At 43.2% G+C, this 22,468-nt stretch overlaps 2 protein-coding genes across 2 annotated transcripts; one reads left to right on the forward strand and one right to left on the reverse strand.

Moving 5' to 3' along the window:
• The first annotated feature begins 1,249 nt into the window (after positions 1-1,249).
• Positions 1,250-9,394, forward strand: CACYBP (calcyclin binding protein). Its single transcript, XM_067300573.1, has 6 exons — positions 1,250-1,365; positions 2,391-2,586; positions 3,289-3,385; positions 3,994-4,093; positions 5,850-5,944; positions 7,849-9,394. The coding sequence occupies exons 1-6, from the start codon at positions 1,345-1,347 to the stop codon at positions 8,006-8,008; spliced, it is 669 nt and encodes a 222-aa protein (XP_067156674.1). The 5' UTR covers positions 1,250-1,344; the 3' UTR covers positions 8,009-9,394.
• MRPS14 (mitochondrial ribosomal protein S14) lies at positions 9,281-12,320 on the reverse strand. The gene is made up of 3 exons (XM_067300574.1): positions 12,239-12,320; positions 11,668-11,826; positions 9,281-9,789 (listed from the first exon to the last, which is right to left on the reverse strand). Exons 1-3 carry the CDS (start codon positions 12,281-12,283, stop codon positions 9,607-9,609), a joined length of 387 nt encoding a protein of 128 aa, XP_067156675.1. The 5' UTR covers positions 12,284-12,320; the 3' UTR covers positions 9,281-9,606.
• Positions 12,321-22,468: the final 10,148 nt, after the last annotated feature.

Consider the following 22,468-nt stretch of genomic DNA (forward strand, 5'->3'; position numbering starts at 1 on the left):
GAATTTAAGTAGATTTTTATAATGAATCTAAAATCAGAAAAGAACTCATGGTTGGTGATTTCTGCTTTGAAAACCCTTAACATAAAGTTGCAGAGTATTTCCAGAAGAAAGGCTTAACTACTTAAGAAAAAAAAAAATTCAGTTCCAGACTCAGTTTATGTCAGCGCTGTACTCCTAAACATGTGCACAAAACAACTGCCATTTACAAGAACATGCAAGTTTTCCAACCTTGGTGCACTGTAAATTGATGAAAGTCACTTATTACAAAGGCTGCTTTCTTTCCAGAGTACCCTATTGTCAAGCGTTGGCCTGATTTGGGATAAGGCGAAGAGAGATGAGCAGATGCTGTTGCCATCATGCTGGCATTGAGCTGATCTGTCTGGTGATGCTTTTTAGCTTTATGCAAACAGCGCTCTGGGGCTCAGCTTAACTGGACTGATCCCTTTATATGCCCACAGCTAATACAGCCCAGCTATCAAATAGTGCACTGGTGTTTAACAAAAAATTTGCGTTTAATAAAAAAGCTCACCAACTTGAATTAGAGCCCAGCAAGCACTTCAGGCAGCATGAAAGCTTTACTGACACTTAAGAGATTCTGGCACACCAGCATATGCGGCAATTTTCTGTACATGAAAGATTTCTTTACCTATAGCAGGGTTACTAGAAAGATTTCAATATTCAGAAAAAGCGTATTTAGGCAGGTTATGGTCCTGTTTCCAAATTACAGTAATCATAGACGGAAGGGAGAAACCCTGGTGTCAAGACACAGACTCGTACCCAACGCGTACGCAGCTCGCGGGGGCACACGAAGGACCGCCGTGCCCTCTGGCTCCAGCCTCCTCAGAGACCGCCTGGGGCCGGAGCAAATGCGCCCGGTGGCCTGCGGCCGCGGCTGCCGTCGGACCGTCCGCCTCCTCCCCGCCCGGCTGCAGGGCGCCCGACCCGGGGCCGCAGCGCCAGGCGGCGCCGCCTCAGCTTGGCGGGCGGGAGCGCTGAACCCCCACCAAAGCAGCGCGCCCTCACCCGGCCGCCAACGGCCCCCTAACGGTCGCGCCAGCGCCGCCCCTCCCCCGCACGGCGCGCACGCGCGGCCCCGCCCCGCCGCCTGACGCGGCTGCGTGCCTCCATGGCAACGCCCGCCGGCGACTGACAGGCGCCAGGGGAGCCGCGCCTCTCTCCTTCCGGCGAGCAGGCGGAAGGGGCGGGGCTGGTGGCGCCACTTCCGACGCGTGAGCGCGGCGCGGGGGGAGGGGGCGTGTCGCGGCGCAGCGCGAGGCCGGGAAGGTTCCAGAGGGGCCGCTGGGAGCCGCCGCGGGGGCAGCGCCGGGCACGCGCCGCGCCACCATGGCCGCCACGCGCGAGGAGGTGAGGGGCAGGGGCGGCGGCGGGGCGGGGGGCGGCCTGCCGGGCCGAGCCGGGCCGGGCCGAGCCGAGCCGGGCCGCAGCGCTGCTAGCTCGGGGGAAGGGGGGGGGTCCTTTAGCGGCCCTGTGCGCAAGCCGCTTGGGTTCTTTAGGCGTCTGCCGGGTGGGTTCCCCTTGCCTCTGTCCTGAGATTGAGCCGACAGTACCCCTGCAGCGTTAATCCGAACGCTTTCCAGATACAGAAATACAAGAAGTTTCAAACGTGGAAAACATATTTCCGTACTGGTCAGGTTACTAGTTGTAATATTCCTCTATCGTAAGCAAAGCTAGTATTTCGGGATTCTCTAAAGAGCAAACATTTATCATGTGGAGTATCCCCCCCCCCCCCGAATCATACAATTCTACAATAAATCACCTAAAACGGAAGCACAACCTCTTAGCGTCTCCCCTCATTTATAGCTTGAGTGGTTTTGATCCTATTGTTTTGCATTTGTTAGATCTTAGAATAAGGAACCTTATTTTGAGGGAGAAAGTAGGTTAATAATGTACAGTGAGATGTTGCTTTTGATTTATGCAGCTGACAGACGTACACGGCAGCAGTAGCTAAATAGCTTGTAATCTGGGGCATAAGAGACATTTACCCGCATTTGACTTTCTTTTTCTGAGTCTTCAGTCTGAATATTTGCTGATTGCTCTAGGTCACTTTTCCTGAGATTGTGCAATACGTTTTTTAGCATAATCCAAAACCTTTTGAGAAGGTGTTCCAAATGTTAAACTTTTATCAGTTTCCATTTTTTTTAGCTGATCAAAGCTTGAAGATTGATATTGAGAAGTTAAAACCTTAGTGGCCGTGGAGTAAGGGACAGATGGATGGCTTCACGCTGAAGAGGGTATAGAGGGAAGTGTACCTTGACTTGCTGAGTCTGAATCCAAAACTGACAGAAGTGAAAGAGCCCAGCGGTGTGAACCCTGAGTAAAAAGAGCTGTATCTAATTTAATTTGTGCATGATCTTTTATTCTTAAATCAGTTACAGAAAGATTTGGAAGAGGTTAAAGAATTGCTTACGAAAGCCACAAGGAAGCGACTTCGTGATGTCCTCACGACTGAAAAACACAAGCTAGAGATAGAAATGAAGAATCAGCCTCCACCAAAGCTGAAAGGAGATGCAGGAGAAGAAGAAAAGTCATTGCTCGGAGGGTATACAGTGAAAATAAACAACTATGGTAGGATTGCTCTTCTACACAAATAATAGAGCTCAGTCTTCTGCTTTGACTAGAATACAGGGTGGTATTAGTGTGAGTTTTAGTTGCCATTTAGTGTTATAGAGAAGCATTCTCAAATGTTTATACCACACCACAGACTGCGCTAAAAAGCTACTACATGCTTACTGCTCTGTCCCAGCCACAGTGTGTATTAGGTGTAGCCTTTCTTTACTGGGGGCACACATTAGTTAGTGATCCCTGATGCGCCTACTAGTATTTTTCCATTGCCTACGGCTTAGCGAGAATGGAAGGTTGAGCTTTGGCTGCTCTGCTCGCCAGGTAGGTAAAAGGAGAAGGAGTTGCTTAAGATACTTGTCATGTGGAGAGCATAAGAAAAAGTGGGTCAAGGGAAGTGCAGGAAAACCAGGCATCTGCTTCTGGCTCCCCCTGCCCAGACGGAGCTGCTGTCCTTTTACTTGAGCTGCTATATGGCTTTTTGTTTCCTCAGGCTTTCCAGGAGTTAGAACAGAGCTCCATGCTAGGACCTTCTTTTTTTATCAAGTTATTCTTGAATAATTAATGTTATCCCTCTGAAGATGGTTTCAGTAAGGCACAGTTCATGGCCATGATCATTGCTAGGGAATGCCTTTTTTTATTTATTTTTTAATGGAATGCATAAAGTTTTTGAGGTAAGCTAGAACTCAGTCTCTTTCTCACTTGCAGGTTGGGATCAGTCAGATAAGTTTATTAAGATTTACATCTCTTTAAATGGAGTCCAGAAGCTCCCAGCTGAGAATGTGCAGGTGAATTTCACAGAGAGGTGAGTTCATATTGTTGCACCATGCCAGGAAGGAGAGCGTGGGTGTAGAACATTATCTGAAATACAGGAATGTGTTGTGTTGAATTTTGTTCTGGGTCTTTTTTCTTTTTTTTTTTTTTTTACTTTATTAAAAGTATTAACTCATTAATTAATTACTTATTAAAAGTATTAACTTTTAACAGTACTTTAGCACATACCCTGCTGAATAGCTCTCCTTAGTGGGTGTCAGAGTATTTTAATTTTACAAATGCTCATTATGCCTCATCATGCTTGATAGCATATGTAATGTTAGACCTATTTTTTTTGATGATGATAGAACTGAAATGTAGATTAAGTGAACCCCCCTCCTTTCCAAGGTCATAGGAGCTCAGTGAGGTAGACGTTAGAAAGAACGCTAAAGATCTTGATTTGTTGTGAACCCTGGATGAGTCTTTTTAAGTGCTCAGTATTAAATCCAACTGAAGATTTGAAAGCCTGCTGGCTTGCTTTCCCAAGAAATATGCCTGCTTAACGGTCTTCAGACCCTGTATTTGATGACAGGGCTGAATAGTCTTACACTGCTTGGAACTTTTGTTGGTACCCTTCCTCCCCTTACCTTCTGGTTCTAGGTCATTTGATCTGCTAGTGAAGAATCTGAATGGGAAGAACTACACCATGACCTTCAACAACCTTCTGAAACCCATCTCGGTGGAAGGCAGCTCTAGAAAGGTCAGTGTACCTCTTCTCTGTAGGTACTGAATATCTCTCTGTTCACAGCCTGACTCCAGTTCACGAGACTGAGCATTAACCTTCAGTCCCTCCCTTTTGTCTGTAAAGTCTCTTCAGTATAAACATGACTCTCGTTGATCTGTAGTTGTAATAATTGTAGAAATATTTTCTGGAATCCTTGGGCTTCTATTTCAAAAGATGATGGCCAGATACTGAAGATTTTTTTTTTATAGCTCTCCGACAGAATTTCAGAAATTGGTGACAATTATGCAAAAAATTCCACTAAGCATCTGTTTGCATGCTTGTGCTTTTAAACATCTTCAAAAAATTGTTTGCAACTACAAGGGCTAGAGACTTGACTGCAGTTTTAAATCATGGATAGTGTATATAGGCATAATGCCATAGCTTGTCCGTGGTCCAAAACCTCCTCTGTCTTCACTAGGGTGTGTTGCTCCAGAATTAAATACCAGGAACATTTTATTGCTGATGATTGCAACTTGTAATAATGTCCTTACTTTACTGCTTCTAGCACATTTCCAAGTCTAGGGATATGTCAAATATCTTGTGCAGCTGTAAATATTTGCTGTTTCTACTTTGTGGCATCTAATGTAAAGAAACAATGGTTCAATTCCAAATTCTGCTGTGCCCTGAAAAGTAGGACAGTGTAAATAAAACAGCTGAGATAATAAGGGCGATGATCTGGTAGTTTTTAGCAGAATATGAAAGCAAACAGTGGTCGTGTATTTACTGAATTATGCTGAAGCTCCAGCAGAATCTTGGCTGCTGTGGCATGCAGGAAAATTTAGGTCAGGGTTGCAATCAGTTAACCAGGCTTTGCGATGTGTTTGCAAATTACAAGCAAAGGTTAAGCAATGGTCTAAAACTAGTTTCTTATCCCTGGAGAAATAAACTGGGAGGGTCTCCACCTGAACTTAGTGGGTATCCTTACAGAACTCTTAAACCATTGTCTTCTGAATAGCAGAAGTGAAGGCAGCAGTGCAGCTCAGACTTAGAAGTGGGTTGGGGGATTGGAGCTGGAAGAACAGTTTAAGGGTGTAAGTTGACTCGCACAAGTAATATTTAATGCTCTTTTTTGAAAATGTGAACTCATAAATTCTTTGTGAGCAAAATGTGCAGCAAAATGAAGGTACGGTTCAGAATGCTGTGTTACTAGTATTGCTGGGACAAGTGAACACCAGCAATATCTACTAAAGGTCAGTTTCGGAATAGGCAAGAGGTCCTGGAGATCAGAATAAAAATGTCTCGAGCAGATCAGTGCTTTTGCATGACAGTTTAAGGTGCATACTTATCTTACTTCCCCAGATTTCTACTGGTATATGAAATTTCTCTCCTTTTTAATACACTTTTTATTGGGCCTTAAAATGATAGTTTTCCAGTTCTTTTGAAAGGTAAATATAGCCACCCTTTAGGGGCAGTTGTAGGTGGTTTTAGTATCCTAAGAATCACTGAATGGTCTGTTTCTGCAGTGCTGTATATTCTTCTGTTTTAACACAGACTAGTATTATACATAATTGTGCCATTTTAATTATCCACAGTGAGGTTAATACTTGGTACCCTGAAGCTAAGTACATATTAACTTCTATATACTACATAAATCAATAGCTGAGATAAATGTTTCAAGGAATTGTGAATGTAGAAAGAGATTTATATAATAAGCTAATCTCATTCATTGTGGCTGTGACTAGCATCCTTCTTTGGAGTATTCTAAGTCCATGTCTTGGTGTTCTCCATACAGATAAAGACAGACACGGTCCTCGTGATGTGTAGGAAGAAGCGTGAAGAAAAATGGGACTGTCTCACTCAAGTGGAAAAAGAAAGCAAAGAGAAAGAGTAAGTGCCTTTCCCCCGCTTAACCTTCCGTTTCTTGTTATACTGGAATTGTATTAGGATCACCAAGAGAGCAGATATGTGCTGTACTGACTATGCAATTTAACCGTAAGAATTGCTCATTTTGGAGACAAGCCTTTAAGCTATTTGAGAATTATTAGGCTGGGATTCTTTTGGTACTAATATGACTGGCAGTGGAAGAAATACACTTCAAGCTACTAAGTTTGCACTCTTCTGCTGTTTTATTGCTAATGATGAAGGCTGTATCATAGGAAATAAATAGATAGAACCCTGCATGGAGAGTGCTAAAGGTAATTAACCAATTAAGGATTCATTTATATCTTGACAGCTGCATTCCAGGCAGGCACTGCTCTAACAAGGTTTACTTTTCTTAGGCTAAGTGTATGCATACATACTTTCTATAAAAATACACACGTTTTCCCTGCAGCTATGCTGGTTGAAATAATTACTGTTTTGTCATATCTGTGTGTGAAGTACTTGCACAAAAGTCCCAGCATTCTTCTGGCAAAAATAGGCCTCTGGTTGTTATGGATCATTATATAAATATCAAGCTGATTTAGGTCACTTTGCTTAAAGTGGTAGAGAGCAATTGTACAGTAGAGTGTAGAGACTGGATATGAAAGGGTGGTAAACGTTGCCAATGTTTTCACTGCTTCCTGCTGTCAGGAGTCTGCATCCAAAAGAGAATATGTGCACCCACACTGAAGCCTGGAAGCACTCACTTTTCTGTGGTTCTGTCCTGCAACTTTCTGAAGAGGAAAACAGAAGCACCCTACCAATGATTATTTTGCATATGCTTGTAGGATGATTTGCTAAAACTGATCAATCCTGTATAACCAGAGCTGAATCCAGAGCAAAACTACCTTCCCCTCTCAAGCTGTATCTTTGGAGATCAGGAGGAAGTGACTTGACTACTAGTGCATGTTGCTAGAGTGATGGGGTCGCTTGGTTAAACCTCCATCTTGTGCAAAGAAGTACTCTACACTGGCTAGCCCAATCATAATTAGTATTGCACCCTTATTCAAAATGTTGAGGATTTATAGTATGGCAGGTTAGGGTCACTACAGAAATACATCCTCCAGATTCTGCGTGCTCAGCTCTTGGAGACTGACTGTTAGCCCCATACTTGGGGAACTTGCTCCCTCTGCTGATCTATTTAGATCTGCATGCTTTTCAGGTAGCCTTCAGCTACCCTAGTAGCACCTAGGAGGATTTAGAAAATGGCCTAAAGAGGCAATTTTGACAAAGATGGCAATATACACTTCTGGTAATGTGGGACATGTTTTACCCAGATGCTTATGATGTGCGTATCAAGTGGGTATCACCACGTGGGTGACAGCGTTTGTCAGCTGGCTTCGTAAGTTGAGAAAACTACTTTGAAAGACAGTTGTTAAAATCAGTGACTTGACCTCTGGAGATAATCTAAAAAATGTTAAGCAGAAAATGCTTTTTAGGTTGCAAATATTCTGATACGGTCACTTCAAGAGGCTGAGAGTGTGGTCATTTTTCTGTTCTTGTTAAACTTAACTGCAGAGACAGATGTTAGCACTCTCTAGATCTATTATATTCAGCTTCTGCTTCCTAAGATTAATTTTGGGTAGTGCTTCAAGGATCATGTTTCCTGCAAAATGCTTCCTATCATCCTTGATGGGACAGCTTCAAATATATTACTTTTCATAGACTTGCATTTTTACTAAATGTACCCTTTAGGTTTTCCCCCTACTTAGAAGCCAAGTCAGGTGTGACTAAAGATTTCCATAGTCTAAAGACTTTGCCAAAGCAAAATTCTTACTGTTACCAGGGTATTTCTAACAAATACTAGTATTTAGATTTTTGCAGAGAATTGTTAGATATGCCAGGCCTTTTCATGTGCATCTGTCTTGCAGGAAGGCTGCCTATGACACCTCAGACCCCAGTGAAGGGCTTATGAACCTTTTGAAAAAGATGTATGCAGAAGGGGATGATGAAATGAAGCGCACCATCAACAAGGCTTGGGTTGAAAGCAGAGAAAAACAGTCCAAAGGGGACATACCAATGGATATTTGAAAGTACTCTAAGGGCCGCCTTAATACTGATCTTCCATGTGAGACTTCCTGTGCTGCAAAAATCATTGTTTACACAACCTTCTTCCAAGCAAAGACAGCCATTTTCCATTTCAGGTTGGAGAAAATATTTAAATAAAATAGCTTATAAAGCATTTCCTTCAGTCAAGTGGCTCACCATTTCCTGAAGAGTGGAACATAGGTATATCCTTACCCCTCCTTCAAAAAAACATTTAAGACTTTTGTGAACCTGAGAAAGAATGTAAAAAAGGAATCCTAAACTAAGATGGGTTGAGGCTGCTTTGTTGCAGGTGACAGCTGTACCCACCTAGGGCTAATGGATTATGTCAGTCTACATGGGTGTGTGTTTTATTACAGGTGGGATAGCATGTTGAGCTGTAAGACATGTAACGAAGGGAGAAATGCTGAAGAAAGCAGAACTGCTATCTCAGGACAGTGCACTTGCTCATTGAACAGAAACATTATGGTCTTTATGCTGTGATATTAAACCTTATTACTCTCCAAAATGAATTATTGGCTGTTTAAACCCTTATGGCTTTTGACAATGAAAACAACTCTTTAACCCCTATGCTAATTGTGACCTCCTTGGGGTGTCTTTGATGTAGTGGCAGTCACAGGAGAGCACTGAGCTGCTGATACAGAATATTGAGTTCTCCCTGGCTCTAGCAGTATATGAGGAAAAGAGAGATGACCTCCATTATCCCGTCAAACTTTCAAGGGTTTTAAGGTAATAGAGCAAGAAGTATGTTGAGGTAACTTATACTCCAAAATCTGACTAAATTGGGGGTGGTGGGCTACTGTCAAATTGCTGCCTCTGCATCTTCCATCTGACAGTTTACTTGGCCTGTTTATTGCAGCCTCTGAACCATACTGGTGGGGACAGAGTAGCCGTTTCCCCAAGAACAGATTTATTTGAATTTGTATCTACTGAATTAAGCAAGCCATTATTCTCCTATTGTGGCCTGGACTAGGACTTGTTTGCTACCTTGTTCCTAAAACAATGGACCAAGGTAGGCGCAACAAGCAGGAGAGGAATATTAACACACCAAGAGGTTCTTTATCCACTCTTTGCCTACTTGTTAATATATATTGTTTGCATTGCAAGAGTATCTAAACTTGAGGCCATATCTTATTTTCAATTCATTCTCATCCTTGTTCATAGAGTATTTCTTTGCTCACTTGTGTAATTTTATTTATGCTTTTATCCAAATCACCATGGTGAACTTACTGTGTTGTGCCAAACAAACTGCTTGAATGAGCCTTGTGCTGTATGTCTTTATTTTTCATGTTGTCCTTATTACAATCCTCAGCATAGTTCTGCAACAATCAGGTAGTGATTGTCTCAAAATAAACCTGCCTCTAACACAGACTGGCCTAGTGCAGTTATGCTTTTTCCCCCCATCAGTTGGCTGTTACCAATCACAATCCAGTAAGTGAATCTTATGAATGAGCATGGCTTCTCTTCCTCCCCATTAGTGTGATACTTATACTGGACTCTTAGACAGGACAGCCTTGCTTTAGTTGAACACACAAACTGAGCCCGTTGGTGTGTTTTGGCTGAACATGCATCTGTGCAGTGATCTACCACATAGCTCTCTGTATCCCAGACATTTGAGCATGGTCAGCAAAATGGCGGAAAACAATTCTGCTAAGCCTCCAACGCCGCTTCACCCCTCGAGGCCGGGATGTCAGGACACATCTATTTCGGATCCTCACCGGGCAGCTGTCCCGGGGCAAGGCAGCAATCTCTTTATCAGCCACTTCCTAAAACAGAAGATCACAGCACAGAGTTCAGGTATGTTCCCCAGAATTTTGAGAGGGTGTATTTCCAGACCTCAAAACCTAGCTGTAGGACAGTTATCACCACAAGCTTCCCTTACTAATTGAGTATCATTTACTGTTTGATAAGGAATGTGTTCATGTCCTCCTCACTTCATCCTTTCTTTCTGGGCATCCTAACAGCGGATGCAAAATGCTCCGCTTGAACACTGAAAATCTGACCTTACTACACATGGAACAATCGTAGCCCAATAACAGTTAGTTCAAATCTGCTTGGCTTTGTCCACGTTGCAGGGTGGGCTAGCCCTTTAAGATGAGCTGAACTTACTTCCATATGTTCCCTGTTAACTGCTTTCCCAGGTAATACTACACTTTGATGCCAATAAAAGGGATTTTATATAGGTCACTTTGGAAGGAGCTATCAGGAGAGGAGAACAAGACAAAATCTCTCTCTTCTAATGAGAAGGCTTAAGAATGGTCTATGTACATGTTTTCAGGAAACACCAGGTAGCAGCAACTGGAATGTCAGAAGAGTAAGCTCAGTAAGACCAAAGAAAATGCAGACTAAAGGAAGACACTTGAGCTTAGGTAAGAGTCCCAAACTGCTGTAGTCTTAATATGCCCTACTCTAAAGGACGGAAGGGCTCAAAGGATCCTGGGTTCAGTCACATTAGGAAGTCCCAGAAAGACAAGTGAAGGTAAAACAAAATCTGATGCTGGGTTACACAAACTCCCATTATGCTGCATGAAAAGTGCTGAATAATAGTTTTTCAACACTTCCAACAAACTTTAAACAAAAGTGCTGAAAAGCAATAACATATTTGAAAGGGATTCTCACTTTTAAAGAATACCAGATCAAGACAGCCACCACATGACTTTCAACTTTTTTTAACAAGGTCAGTAGGACTACTTGTCTTAAGACCATATTTCAATTATTGTTTTTGTACTGTTATATATCTTATTTCTGTATATACCTGTGTGTGTATATATATATATATATATATAGTCTATCTCGTACAGCCACACACCTGCAGAACTCTTTTTGACCTACAGAATTGTTCAGATTTTATAAAGAAAGCAGCCTGTGCTTTCAGAGAAGATCTGTAGCCTAAGTATCTTTTAAAACTTTGAATTCAGAGTTCAAGCAACATTTTGTAAGGGAGGAAAATATTATTTTTCTTGTGTCTTTCCTTCATTCTAACTGCTGCTAGAACTCTGACTTCAAAAGTTGACAAAAGCAGCAGAGGAACAGCAAAAGAACCAGTGGCAATCCCTTTTTTTTCCATAAGAACATCCGACAAAAATTATTTACCGAGAGAATCATAAAGCCAGGACATAAAAGCAGATTCACACTCTTTCTCTCCCAGGAAGTTAAGGGTGAAAGGATCTCTCCACAACCAGGCGTGGTCGGTTCTAATGCATTCAGGAATATTAGAGGAATACTCCTGATACTTGCAACTACTCCTAATACTTACTAAGGCAGGCTGAGAACAGGGCAGTGAATGTGCATGCTTTTAAGCAGAGATCTAACTCCCGCATCCGATGCGGCTTTTACATGCCTGTAGCTCATGCAAGAAGCGAAATTAAATACTTCAAACTAAGTAAGTGGTTTTGGCAGGATCAGACTTCCAGGTTTTTAAATGAATAGGGGAGGAAAAATATTTAGTTTGTTTAGGAAACTATAAAAGTGACCATAAAAACATTGATACATTTAAAAAAACCATTCTCCTTTAGGGTATGTGATATTTAAAGTAGCTCCTGCAGCCCGGGGCACGTCAGGGCAGCACCGGCCTTGCGAAGGCTCGCGTCCTGCCCCTGCAGGGCCCCGGCGCAGAAGCGCGGCGACGGGCAGCTTGGCTTTACCTGCAGCTCTTTGGGCAAGATGGTGTTCTTCCGGATGGCGTTGATCCGCAGCCGCTCGTCCGCGTACTCGTACGCCAGCTTCCTTCTCTTGACGTCCCGCAGCATCCTCCAGTCCACGTAGTAGCCCCGCGCTTGCAGCGTGCATGGTGTGGGGAGAATCTAGTTCAAAAACATGACAGGTGAGAATAGGAAGCAGTCGCGTGTACCATTCACCCCATGCAAACACGAATTACTCCCCTAAGCTTGTGCCTGCCGGTTATTTTCCTCCAGTGCCGCTATTTAAGAAATTCAGCATGCAATCCAGCTGAGGAGGCGCATCGGTTTAGTTTGCGGTACAAAAGCCAAGAGAGAATTTACCTTACAGGAGATACAAATGCCCTTAAAATCATCCAGGCTTTATGAACCCTCCCCCCCACCACCACCCGGTTACTCAAAGGCTTCGCGGCGCCCCGGCCCTCAGGCGCAGCCGGGGAGACGCTTCCCCCCGCGGCCGCCCTCCTCAGCGCCGGGCCAGGGGCGGCCGCGGCGGTGGCGGGCAGGGAGGGAGGCAGTTTGCCGGGCCGGGTCTGACCTGCCTAGCGGCCCGCAGCGCCCAGCGCAGCGCGGCCGCCGCCATCTTGTCGCTGCGCGGCGCCGTCGGCCCGGCGCGGCGGGGAGGGGCGGGGCGCGGGCGGCCATGTCGGGCTGGGGGCGGCCATGTCGCGGCGTGTCGCCGCCGCTGCCGCCGGGCGGGGCTGAAAGCGCTTCCAGCGGCACGGATAACTCCCTCGGGCTGTGCTCGCCCGGCACTTCCCTTCACTGAAAAGCCCCGAACCCGTGGCACTATGTGTCACCAGGCTCCGTGGTGCTTCGGGAGTTTCAGGGGGGAAGGAAGGTAAAAGTGTGAGGTTTCAAGCTTAAAAAAAAGAAAAAAAAGGAGTTGCAGGCTCCAGGAGTTGAGAGCACTGGCAGTGCTAGAGCTGATCTCTGAGAGCTCTGAGCAGTGCTTCCAGAAGATGGCCTGCTGCTCTCAGGACCGAGTGGTAGCGAGGCGGCGTTACCCTCTTCAGACCCAGCTCTCTGCCCCCAGACGTGGTTTTCCGCTACCTTCTTGCTGCCTGAAGCAGCTTGTAAGGGAGGAGGTGGCAAAATAAAACCACGAGCCTTGTACGAACCCCTTCTTCACGTGCACGTTGGTGCTAGTTGGCAGCGCTGCGTGGCTATAGGAGAGAAAATCCGCTGTGTTGGGAGACAGAAACCTCCGGTGTGGGATATTAGGGCAACTGTTCCCAGAAACGGGGCACACGACTGGAGGGGACTGGGCCCCCCAGCTGTGCCCTGCTGTGAGCGCACAGACAGGCGGCAGGACATCCCTTGCTCTGTTGCCTGCCCCGCTGGGCTCTGGCCGCGGGCATCAGCTGCTCCTGAGGGCTCTCCTTTTTTGGTAAAACTTCATTTCTCCTGCTTTTGTGGGTGGAGAAAAGGTGCCAAACCACTCTGGAGGGCTGTGTCTCAGTGCCGATGTCAGTCGGTAATACCTCCTTCATCAGAGCGAACGGGCAGCTTCCGCAGAAACCTCAGGATCAGTTTTGAGTGGACTATGTGGATCAGAGGTTGGAAGAGGAAAGTTTGTGAAAATGACAGGGGAAAGAGCTCCATCAGGAAAATATGACGAAGTGGCCTTGAGGGATACACCACATTATGGGGTCATTTTTCACAAAACCATGTCTAGCCCGCATGCCAATCACTGCTGTGTGTTAGCAGGAACTTCTGTCTGAACCTGAGGAAAAACTTCTTCACCGTGAGGGTGACTGAGCACTGGAACAGGTTGCCCAGGGAGGTTGTGGAGTCTCCTTCCTTGGAGATATTCAAAAGCCGTCTAGACATGGTCCTGGGCAACGTGCTCTAGGTGACCCTGCTTGAGCAGGGGGGTTGGACTAGATGGTCTCCAGAGGTCCCTTCCAACCTCAACTGTTCTGTGATACTAGGTTTATCTGTCAATTGCTTTCCATAACATTTTTTTTTCTAAGTGTTTCTTCATCTGCTTGCCTAACTCCTAGGTTTATTCCTAGATTTATGATAGCAGTGTTTTGCATTTTTTTTTCAATTCATGAATTTTGCTTAAGTACCAGCATTTTGCAGACATTATTGAACAATCATAACCCTGAGCAGTGAAAAGTGTCTGGGAAATTTTGCTTTGTTTGTTCTTCTTAACCGCTCTATTGTTTCATGAGAGCAACTGTCCCGTTTTACTGAGTGGGACTTTACTTAGACAGTATTTCAAATAACTGTGTCCTGATTTCAGGTAGAACACCCATTAGGTTTTCAATGTTGAATTCATCATTTTGCTTAAATTTTCAATTCATATCAGCTTGTTGAACACATCAAAAAAGTCATACCTTTGAAAAGGGATTCTCTTACAATTTGTAATGCTGTGTGCCAGGCATTTTCCTTAGATGCCTGTTGCATCACAGTTGGTTCATGGTTCCTTTCCATATGTAGTTCCAATCTGGAAAAAAAGGCTAATACGGTCAAATTTTATTTTTCACACCACCCCCAGCAGCAACAGGTTGCACAGTTACTTACCACTTGGATGGTACAGGTGATGGTGATCAGTGAAAAGAGGCCAATTTTAGAGTTGATGAGTAGTTAATTCTCCACAGCCTGCTTAGTTTCTGGCCTTCTTGTCAATCAAGGTGCTAACTGCCTTGAGGGTTTTTGTTTTGTGGGTGTTTGCCATTAGGAACTGAATCAAGACTGCTAACTGCTGTTATGCTAGGCCTTAAACCAGTAAAAACGGATACCTAGCTATTCTTGCTTCTTCCTGCTTTAGGTGGGTCTGATGAGCCATGGAGAGGTGAGGTGCTTGGGGCTGGTCTCATATCTCATCTCTTTGCATCCCCTTCGTATGCAGAGAAGCCAGAAGGCTGCCGTGTGGTTGCTCTTGCATGTGTGTGAGGTCCTGGCTATGGAGGGAAGCTCTAGCAGCAGAAAACACTCAGCCTGCAAAGCCCTTGGGCTGTGAGCCTCTTGTGAGCATCTAGTCCTCCAAACTGAGGCTGTTTGTGACTGTGCTTCTCATGCGTGAGTAGTTGGGGAGTAGATTTCTGGTGCTTGTAGGGAGAGAATGTCAGGATTTGTTCCCTGATGTTATTGTCTATAACTTGCTATTTCTGCAGCTTTCCAGCTGGTAAAAACATTTTGTAGAGCATCAACAGAACAAATAAGGCAAGGAGCCATATGTGATCAAAGGGAACTTGCACATTAGATTGTGCATTCATTTAGTCAGTATTTTGTTCTACTTTTTGCCTTGGTCTCTGCGTTTGTTTAGATGGCCTGGACATCTAAACAAGAAAGGAACAGATGAATGTGGGGAGGTGACCTATTTCTTGAGCCAGGGCTATAGTCCTGTCTTGCTCGATAGCATCTCCCTGTGCAGTTTGCATGTCCCTAGCTGTGGAGGTGGCAGAGTGTATGGGTGTGTGTGTTTTCCGCTTTACAGTGCTATCTTTCCCTCTCTGTAAAAGGGTTGCCTGGTGAGTGCATCTTCAGATAGTAAATGTCAAATTATAATCCCCCCCCCCCCCCATCAAAACTCCATGGTGACCAGGCATTCCCAAATCTCTTGTAAATGTGGCTGAATTAAAAACATCTCGGGTAACAGAGTTCCTAGAAAGAATCTTTTTTTTTCCTTTTTCAGAGTTCAGCCAAGGAGGGGTTTGTCTTAACCCACAAGTTCACGTGCACCAGCTTCATCTGAAGGCGTTTGCAGCTCAGTGTGATAAGCATGCTGAATTTCAGCTCATCCCCCTCCCAGCGACTGAGAATGGCAAAGGCAAGTGATGCATGTTAATGGCCCTTAGCCTGTTAAAATCTTCAGCTCCCTCAAGACAGCTTCTGGTTACAGTAAAGTAAAACAGCTGGTCAGTCTGTGAAAGCTAAAGGTTGGGCTCAATGCACATGCTTAAAATAGTCATGTGGGTGGCTTAACAGTGCCAATAACTCATAATTTGCTTGCTTTTAAGTTCCTGAGGGGTGTGGTTTTTTTTTTTTCTTGGTTTAGTGTTGTGCCAGGTGAGTGCAGTGTTGTGTTCAACTACTGGTGATTTTAAAAGGTTTTTTACTTCTGCCTTCTCTGTTGACTATCTGAATTTCAGATAATTAATACTTTGAAAGTGCTTGTCTCAATATGTGGGTCTCAGCAAAAATTCTGAGCTCTTTGCTGCCACATTTACAGAGCTGGAAAGACTTTCTGGCTTTTGACCAGAAGTCAAGCATAAAATGAATAGGAAATGGTTCTTCCTACTGGTTTGAGAGGCCAGTACGCAGCGGGGGTTTTCTCCCAAACCTGCTTTTTCCCTGGGAGGGAAACACCCAGAGGCCTCTATTGGTTCCTTTCATCTGGTCTGTGGGGACTTAAATTCATAGCAGGGACTGGTGGTGTTTGCAGCTGGACTGGGAAGAGGAGAAGCCTTGGTAACCTTTCAGGTTGCTCAAGTTGCCTTTGCGAGTGGCAGCTGAAGCTGAAGGGCTCTGAACTAGACAGCTCAAAGTCCTTGAAAGGTAGGAGAAGTATTTTTAATTCTTTTGAGATACTTCTTGTTCTGAATGAAAAGCTCATCCAGTCTTTCTTTGACTTCTGTAGTATGTGTCCGCTAAAGCTTTGAAAACCTTACACAAACACCAATAATTCTGTGTTATGCAAATGTATTATTACTGCAAAACATGTAGTGTACTGTGTAGTATTTAACATCACTCCAGTTTGAAGGAAGTAAGCTTTCTCAAGATGTTGTCTCTGAAGAATCAAATATCTAGGATGAAACCGCATAGCTGCTCAAGTAAGCAGGAGTTTTGCCATTGGGTTTAATGGAACTAGGGTTTAGCCTACAAATTAGTTATTTTAGAATGCTTGTTCCTGATAACTTCTATTTTAGGCTCTGACTTTTTTTGTGTGTGTGTGTGTGTGTGTGCCATTGGCTATTTTAAAAGCCTTTCCTGTTGTCATGAGATCATGCTGGAATTTGATCACACTTATATATTATAATTGCAACAAAAGCTTGTAATAATAGTTCAGTATTTTCTCACCCAAGAGCTCTTTCTATGACTTTCAGTGCATCTTCTCACACACTTGGTGATGGAAGTCAGTAGAAGTTCTTTACCATGTAACATGAAATATATTACTAATTTCATAATAAAACTAATGATCATACTAGTGCTAATACAAAGGACATTCAGCAGATAAATAAATTGATCAAATATAGATACTACAAAACTTGTGAGCAGGTGTTCTGTATATAGGCAACAGCGAAGGCTGGCTCTAGGAAAGACTGGCTTAATAGAACTGAAAACCAGTGGTTTAACAGCAGAGAACTAGGTAATTTACTACAAAATGCATATGTATATTAACAAACAAATGTGAAAATCCTAGCAAGCATCTCTTCTTCTTTTAATGAGTGTGTTGGATTTAGGAAGCAGTCTCTCATTCACTTATGAATGGTCAGTACACCTTGCTTACCAGACTTTGTAGAAGAATTAGCATGAAAGAAAAGGTAAATCAAATAAATGCTGTGCTTCTAGATTCATCCTTATATTTGGCTGATTTTTTTTAATTCAAATTTTCTATTCATTATTTCAAATCAACCCAAACTTCTTTAGTGTTAGGTAAGGTTCGGTCAGTCGGGGGGGGGGGGGGGGGAAGGCACTTGCAGAAGGAACAATCTTGCTAAATTAATGGTTAAAGATTGCATTACACTGAAAGCAGAATGCTGGCTAGCTTATATTGCAATGACAGCAAATGACTTTGGAAGCCCCTAGATGTATTTTGTATGCCACCAATACCAGAGTTAGATTTAAACACACTTACACATATCACAGGAAAAAGGAAATCCAATGTGCAGCTTTCTTAAAGCAAATGACTTTAGAAACAGCAGTATAGTTTCACTAGGGAGAATAAAGACAAATAATCCAATCGGTTAAATACAGCTTATGGAAAGTCTAACATTTGTAGCTAGTCTCAACTGAATGCCTCACTGATAAAAATATGCAAGCAGGAGGAATAGGCAGGAAGATTGGCTAGACTGCTCAGCGACTGAATAGGCGTGACAACATTTTGTGTACATCTTTTGACCCTCAGTTTATTATTATTTTTTTTTTGCAGACAAAAATTGTAGCCCCTAGGAATGAGTTCTGCTCTTCAGTGTTACTGACTTCTGTCATCCTTTATTGCTAAAAGGAATGCTGCAGTGTTGCAAGACGTAAGGAGCCCGACTGCATTCCCTGTTAACTCTGGGATGAGCTGGTTCATCAATGTCTGTGCTGCTACATCTGCTTCAGCAGCTAAGAACGTGACTTTGCCATGTGCCTTTGCAGATGCATTTGTTTCTCTCTGCAGGCTGGTACTGTGCACTTGCCTGTTCCCACACTGTAGATCTCCATGCTTAAAACAGCATGTCATTCTACAGCCAACAGCTGTGTGATGGATGTGAGGGTAGAGTGCATGATGAATATTCACCACTGGTAATGCTTGTGTCTCCTGAATCTAAACACTCCCTTTCTAGGGTTGGTCAGACAGGTCTCCTACTGCTTTTCTCAAGAGTTAAATAAGTAACAGTTTGGATATCAGCACCAGTTCTGTGAACTTGCTAAGGACTTTCTGGCATGTTTTGCAGTATCTATTATTCCTCTTGTCTTCCTCAAGAAACCTTCTTTGGCTTTAGGATGGCGTGCTCAAAAATGCTTTGCTCAAAAAATATTCTCTCCCTTTGTATTGGGAAAGCTCAGGTCTCGGCCCATGGCTCCTTTCACTGCACCTCCCTTTCTTCTGGCTATTTACCTTCAGCTTTAATTTGTGTTGCTTCTAGCGTTGCTCTGTATAACTCTCGCTGCCTGGATATGTACATATTCTACTCTGCTGACTACCTAGGCATACTTATCCCATTGTATTGGTTTAATTTCTCCGTGATAGTCATCCTTTTGGGAGAGGTAGCTGCCTCTAGCATAGTGACAGTTAGCTCCCCCATTTCTCTCTTAATTTTTGATCTTCTAATTCTCTCTCTCAGCTCTGCAACCATGGAGCTGTCCTAGACCTGCATTTCCTTCCTCTGACTGTAAGTCCCCCTTCCTCTGCTCAGTCACACTTCCATATCACCTGGGTGACACTCCTGCTAATATCCACACCTATGTCTTTATCAGCTTTTGTCTTGACTGAAGCAGCTTCCCATCACGCATCTCCTCGCTCACTAAGTGCTAGTAGCTGTTGCCCAGAAGACCATGCTGTGGAGGTCTGTACCCCAAATCCTCAAGCACTGACCTTTAGAATGTAAAAAGACTAATAGAATTAGATCATTGGAGATCTAGGTTATTCGATCATCAGAATTAGATCACTGAAGTCTTCCCATGAAAATCCTGTAGGTTCTCTGTGGTTTGGATTATCCTGTGCTTTCCTCTGTGAAGGTTAAAAAGCTGTAAGCAGGGCTTCTTCCATTACTTTTCTTGGGAGAATATTCTGTAATCTAACAGATCTGACTGTTAGGAATTTTTTCCTAAATTGTTCCTTTCCTTAATTTCCTATTATTGCCAGTTATAGGTATGACATGATATTCTCCATGAAGAATCAGTTAAACCCAGTCTTTTTGAACAGCAGGGAAAAATCTCTTTATTACACGATGATGAGCCAGAAACGCTGTGCTTCTCTTTCATTATGCTTGACAGAAGTGCTTATGTTCATTCAAGAGGAAAAACCCCTGATCTCCAGGCCCAGGAAAATCTGAGATCAATTTGTGGTACCCAAGAAACCCTAATTTGTAATGACATCATATTACAGCCCAGACTGGCATGCAGTGCCGAGAGAAGGGGTTTTATGTGTGTGCATGTGTTTGGCGGGGGAGGGAATGGCTTAGGGGACTTATCCCAGGGATTTGGAAATAAACCCCACAAATCAAGGCCTTTGGGTTTTTCTACTGTGGTTTATGGTGAGACTCTGTAGATCTTAGGCATTAAATTTGTTCAGAGCTTTGAAGCAATCTCTTAGGACTTCATTTGTTTCAGAAGTCTGCACAACAGAAGAAGAAAGGGATAGTTGATTTCTGCGGTTCTTTGATGGAGAGGAGGCCTGGAAAACAGAATAGCAGCTGGCTGGAGATGGGAAAACTGCACCTTTGGTGGCAAACGGGTGGCTGCAAAACTTCAGGAGAAGGATGTAGCAGAACAGCATGCAGAAAGGAAAAGGGAAGGGGGGGGGGAGTAAGATAACTGCAGTAGGTAGGTGCTGAAAGTAAAAAATGCTGCTTGGGAATGAACAGCAGAGTTAATTATCATATGTTATTTAATTCATATATGATAAAGAATTATAGACAGAATCTGAAATTCATACCCTATTTCGTTTGATGCCAGCAATGATTTTGCCTGAAGAGAGATGAACTAGCACCCAGAATTTGGGCTGTCTGCAATATAGGTATGAGTGGGCATAATATGTTTATCAGTTGATTTTAGGAACCAAAGCCTCATGCTTCTGAGCATGAAGGAGACCTTCTTGTACCTGTGTTGCCAATGATGGGGCATGAACCTAATGGTAGGGATTTTTCCAGAGTTATGAAAGTCATTCAGGAGATGGTGGATATAGGGATATTTCACAGAAACAGATTATTTATTACCATCATATCCAGGGTTGTATGACTTTCAGAAACATTTGATAACCATTGAAATAGCTGAGGAGCTGAAAACTTAGTCTTTCGTATAATTTTTTTTTAGGACTGGAGTCCTTTGTTACCTCGAGCATTATCTGGGCCAGCACTATTATCTGGGTTCAGATGGGCTGTTACTATGGATACATATTAGCCAAGTGGTTTCTAGTTATCAGGTTACCTAATTTAGCACTTAAGTAATTTTTTTTTTTCCTGCTTGTGCAGTGAATAACATGACTGCTTGGTAAGTCACATATGGTGGCATTTTGTATTTACATCCTGTGATAGAGAATTATAAGTATGTAACCAAGTATATATCACCTCCTGTTCAGATTGACATCTACCATTAATGCCAAGATTCAGTTTGTAACGCTGAATAAGCCAACCAATAAATTTAGGTTTCTAACTTTATATTTTATTCTTCCACTTGTGTTTATTCAGTTCCTTCATTCCTGTTGCTCTTATCTAAGAGGTGTTCCTTTCTTAAATCCAAATTTTACAGCAAACAGTTTTGTTTCTGTTAAATACTTAAAACCTTTAAACCAAATTCTTTGTACTTGAGTTTAGATTTACAAATACCAATGCAGTTACATCAAACAACAATTTATTTTTTTAGCCTTCAGTTCCGTGACTTAATCAGCCTGGAAATGAGCTCTTCCTATCTATGCCTGCAGGGTAGGAAAGAAGGAATACTTCTGAAATAAAAGTACAGGAAAACAAATGAGGTTACAACTCATTCTCTCACTCCATGTGTGAACAGTAAGATTTGCTTTAGTAGCTTCTAAGTGAACCTTGCCAATGCTGAGAGAAATCAGATATTGAGTCAGAGCAAAATAAACTTGAAATCCCTCAAGATATTTCAGTGTTCAGGCACACAAAATGCCAATACATTAGTTTCATATTGAGGAAATGTTTTAATTATCCCCTGTCCAGGTAACAGTGTAGACTATGCACTATCTTAGAGGAGAAGGATGGTTTTAATTTTATGTAGCAATTGAGTCCCATGGCTAACAACTGATGATTTAAACCTAAAAGGCCTTTTTGAAGTGATGGACTGAATCAATAGTCATTGGCATGAGGCCTGAACCAGAAGGTAGCTGGTTCAGATCTCTCTCAGGACAGTTGTACCCAAAGTGAGCATCTTTATGAGACTTAATGACCCATGTGAAGTGAGGTGAAAGTCTCAGTCCTGCCTCTAAGGAGCAGGTATCCTCATCTCCACAGAAACCCCTCCACCATCTTCAGTGGGCAGAGGCAGAGATAGGGACTCTTAAGGCCAGGGCTAATGCTTTGTCAGGTCAGCATGTGATACGTGCGGTCAGGCCCTGCACTGAACCTGGTACGTTTATAGATTGACAGGAAAAAAAAAAGTATATTTCAGCAGTGCACTGTAGAAGGATCCTGAATTGTTTTCCAGCTGTAAGCAGACATACAAGCTGTATCCCAGTGAAACCTGTTCTGCCTTCCACTTTGTTTAGCCAGTCTCTCTCCTTGAAATAATGCCATATGCCACTGCCTGTGTAGAAGCTGACTCTTGTCATCCCCTTGAATACCTTCCTGAAAATATTTCCATCTGTGCCTGAAATGCAACTGTCCTGGGAATGATCTTCTGTGGCATGATGCACACACTGTAAAGTGTGTAAAACTGCTATCTCCCAAACTTCCTGTACTTAAAGATGACTGTCAGCTCTGTGAATTTTTGATGGACACAACATGGACAGTTATCAGCCTGCTAGTTGAAAACCCCGCAAGCTGAGATACTGCTGCAGATCAATTACTGTGGCCGAAAGGACCACCAACAATCTGGATCACAGCTGAGAAACAGGTGAAATGTCTATTGTAACTGCAGGGAACAAGAAATGCCCCATGACAATAATCACAATGCACCGTGATGCTAAGTCTCATCTGAAAGCTGCAAGCCTAAATCTTCCAGATCAGTGGGTTTGGAAGCTCTCTAGTCTCTAACTCATCTGGTGTGACCCTTTTTTCAGGTGCTGACCAGCCTACTACTGAACCAGGGCAAAACAGAGGACATGTCTTTTTAAAAAACCTTTTTAAAAAGCTGAAAAACAGTTTCGTGATCATACTTCTCCCTTTTTGTTTTTCTTGAAACCAGCTGTGCTGTTTGAGGGATCAGCATT

This window comes from Apteryx mantelli, chromosome 8, assembly GCF_036417845.1.
Source record: "Apteryx mantelli isolate bAptMan1 chromosome 8, bAptMan1.hap1, whole genome shotgun sequence".
Classification (NCBI taxonomy): Eukaryota; Metazoa; Chordata; class Aves; order Apterygiformes; family Apterygidae; genus Apteryx; species Apteryx mantelli.

Excerpts from the sequence above, each read along its gene's own strand:
- CACYBP (XM_067300573.1), top strand. The coding sequence starts at position 1,345 with ATGGCCGCCACGCGCGAGGAG. Across the intron at positions 1,366-2,390 it reads TGGCCGCCACGCGCGAGGAG|TTACAGAAAGATTTGGAAGA; the intron begins GTGAGGGGCAGG and ends TTCTTAAATCAG. Across the intron at positions 2,587-3,288 it reads AGTGAAAATAAACAACTATG|GTTGGGATCAGTCAGATAAG; the intron begins GTAGGATTGCTC and ends TCTCACTTGCAG.
- MRPS14 (XM_067300574.1), bottom strand. The coding sequence starts at position 12,283 with ATGGCGGCGGCCGCGCTGCGCTGGGCGCTGCGGGCCGCTAGGCAG. Across the intron at positions 11,827-12,238 it reads CGCTGCGGGCCGCTAGGCAG|ATTCTCCCCACACCATGCAC; the intron begins GTCAGACCCGGC and ends TTTTTGAACTAG. Across the intron at positions 9,790-11,667 it reads TCTTGCCCAAAGAGCTGCAG|GAAGTGGCTGATAAAGAGAT; the intron begins GTAAAGCCAAGC and ends CTTCTGTTTTAG.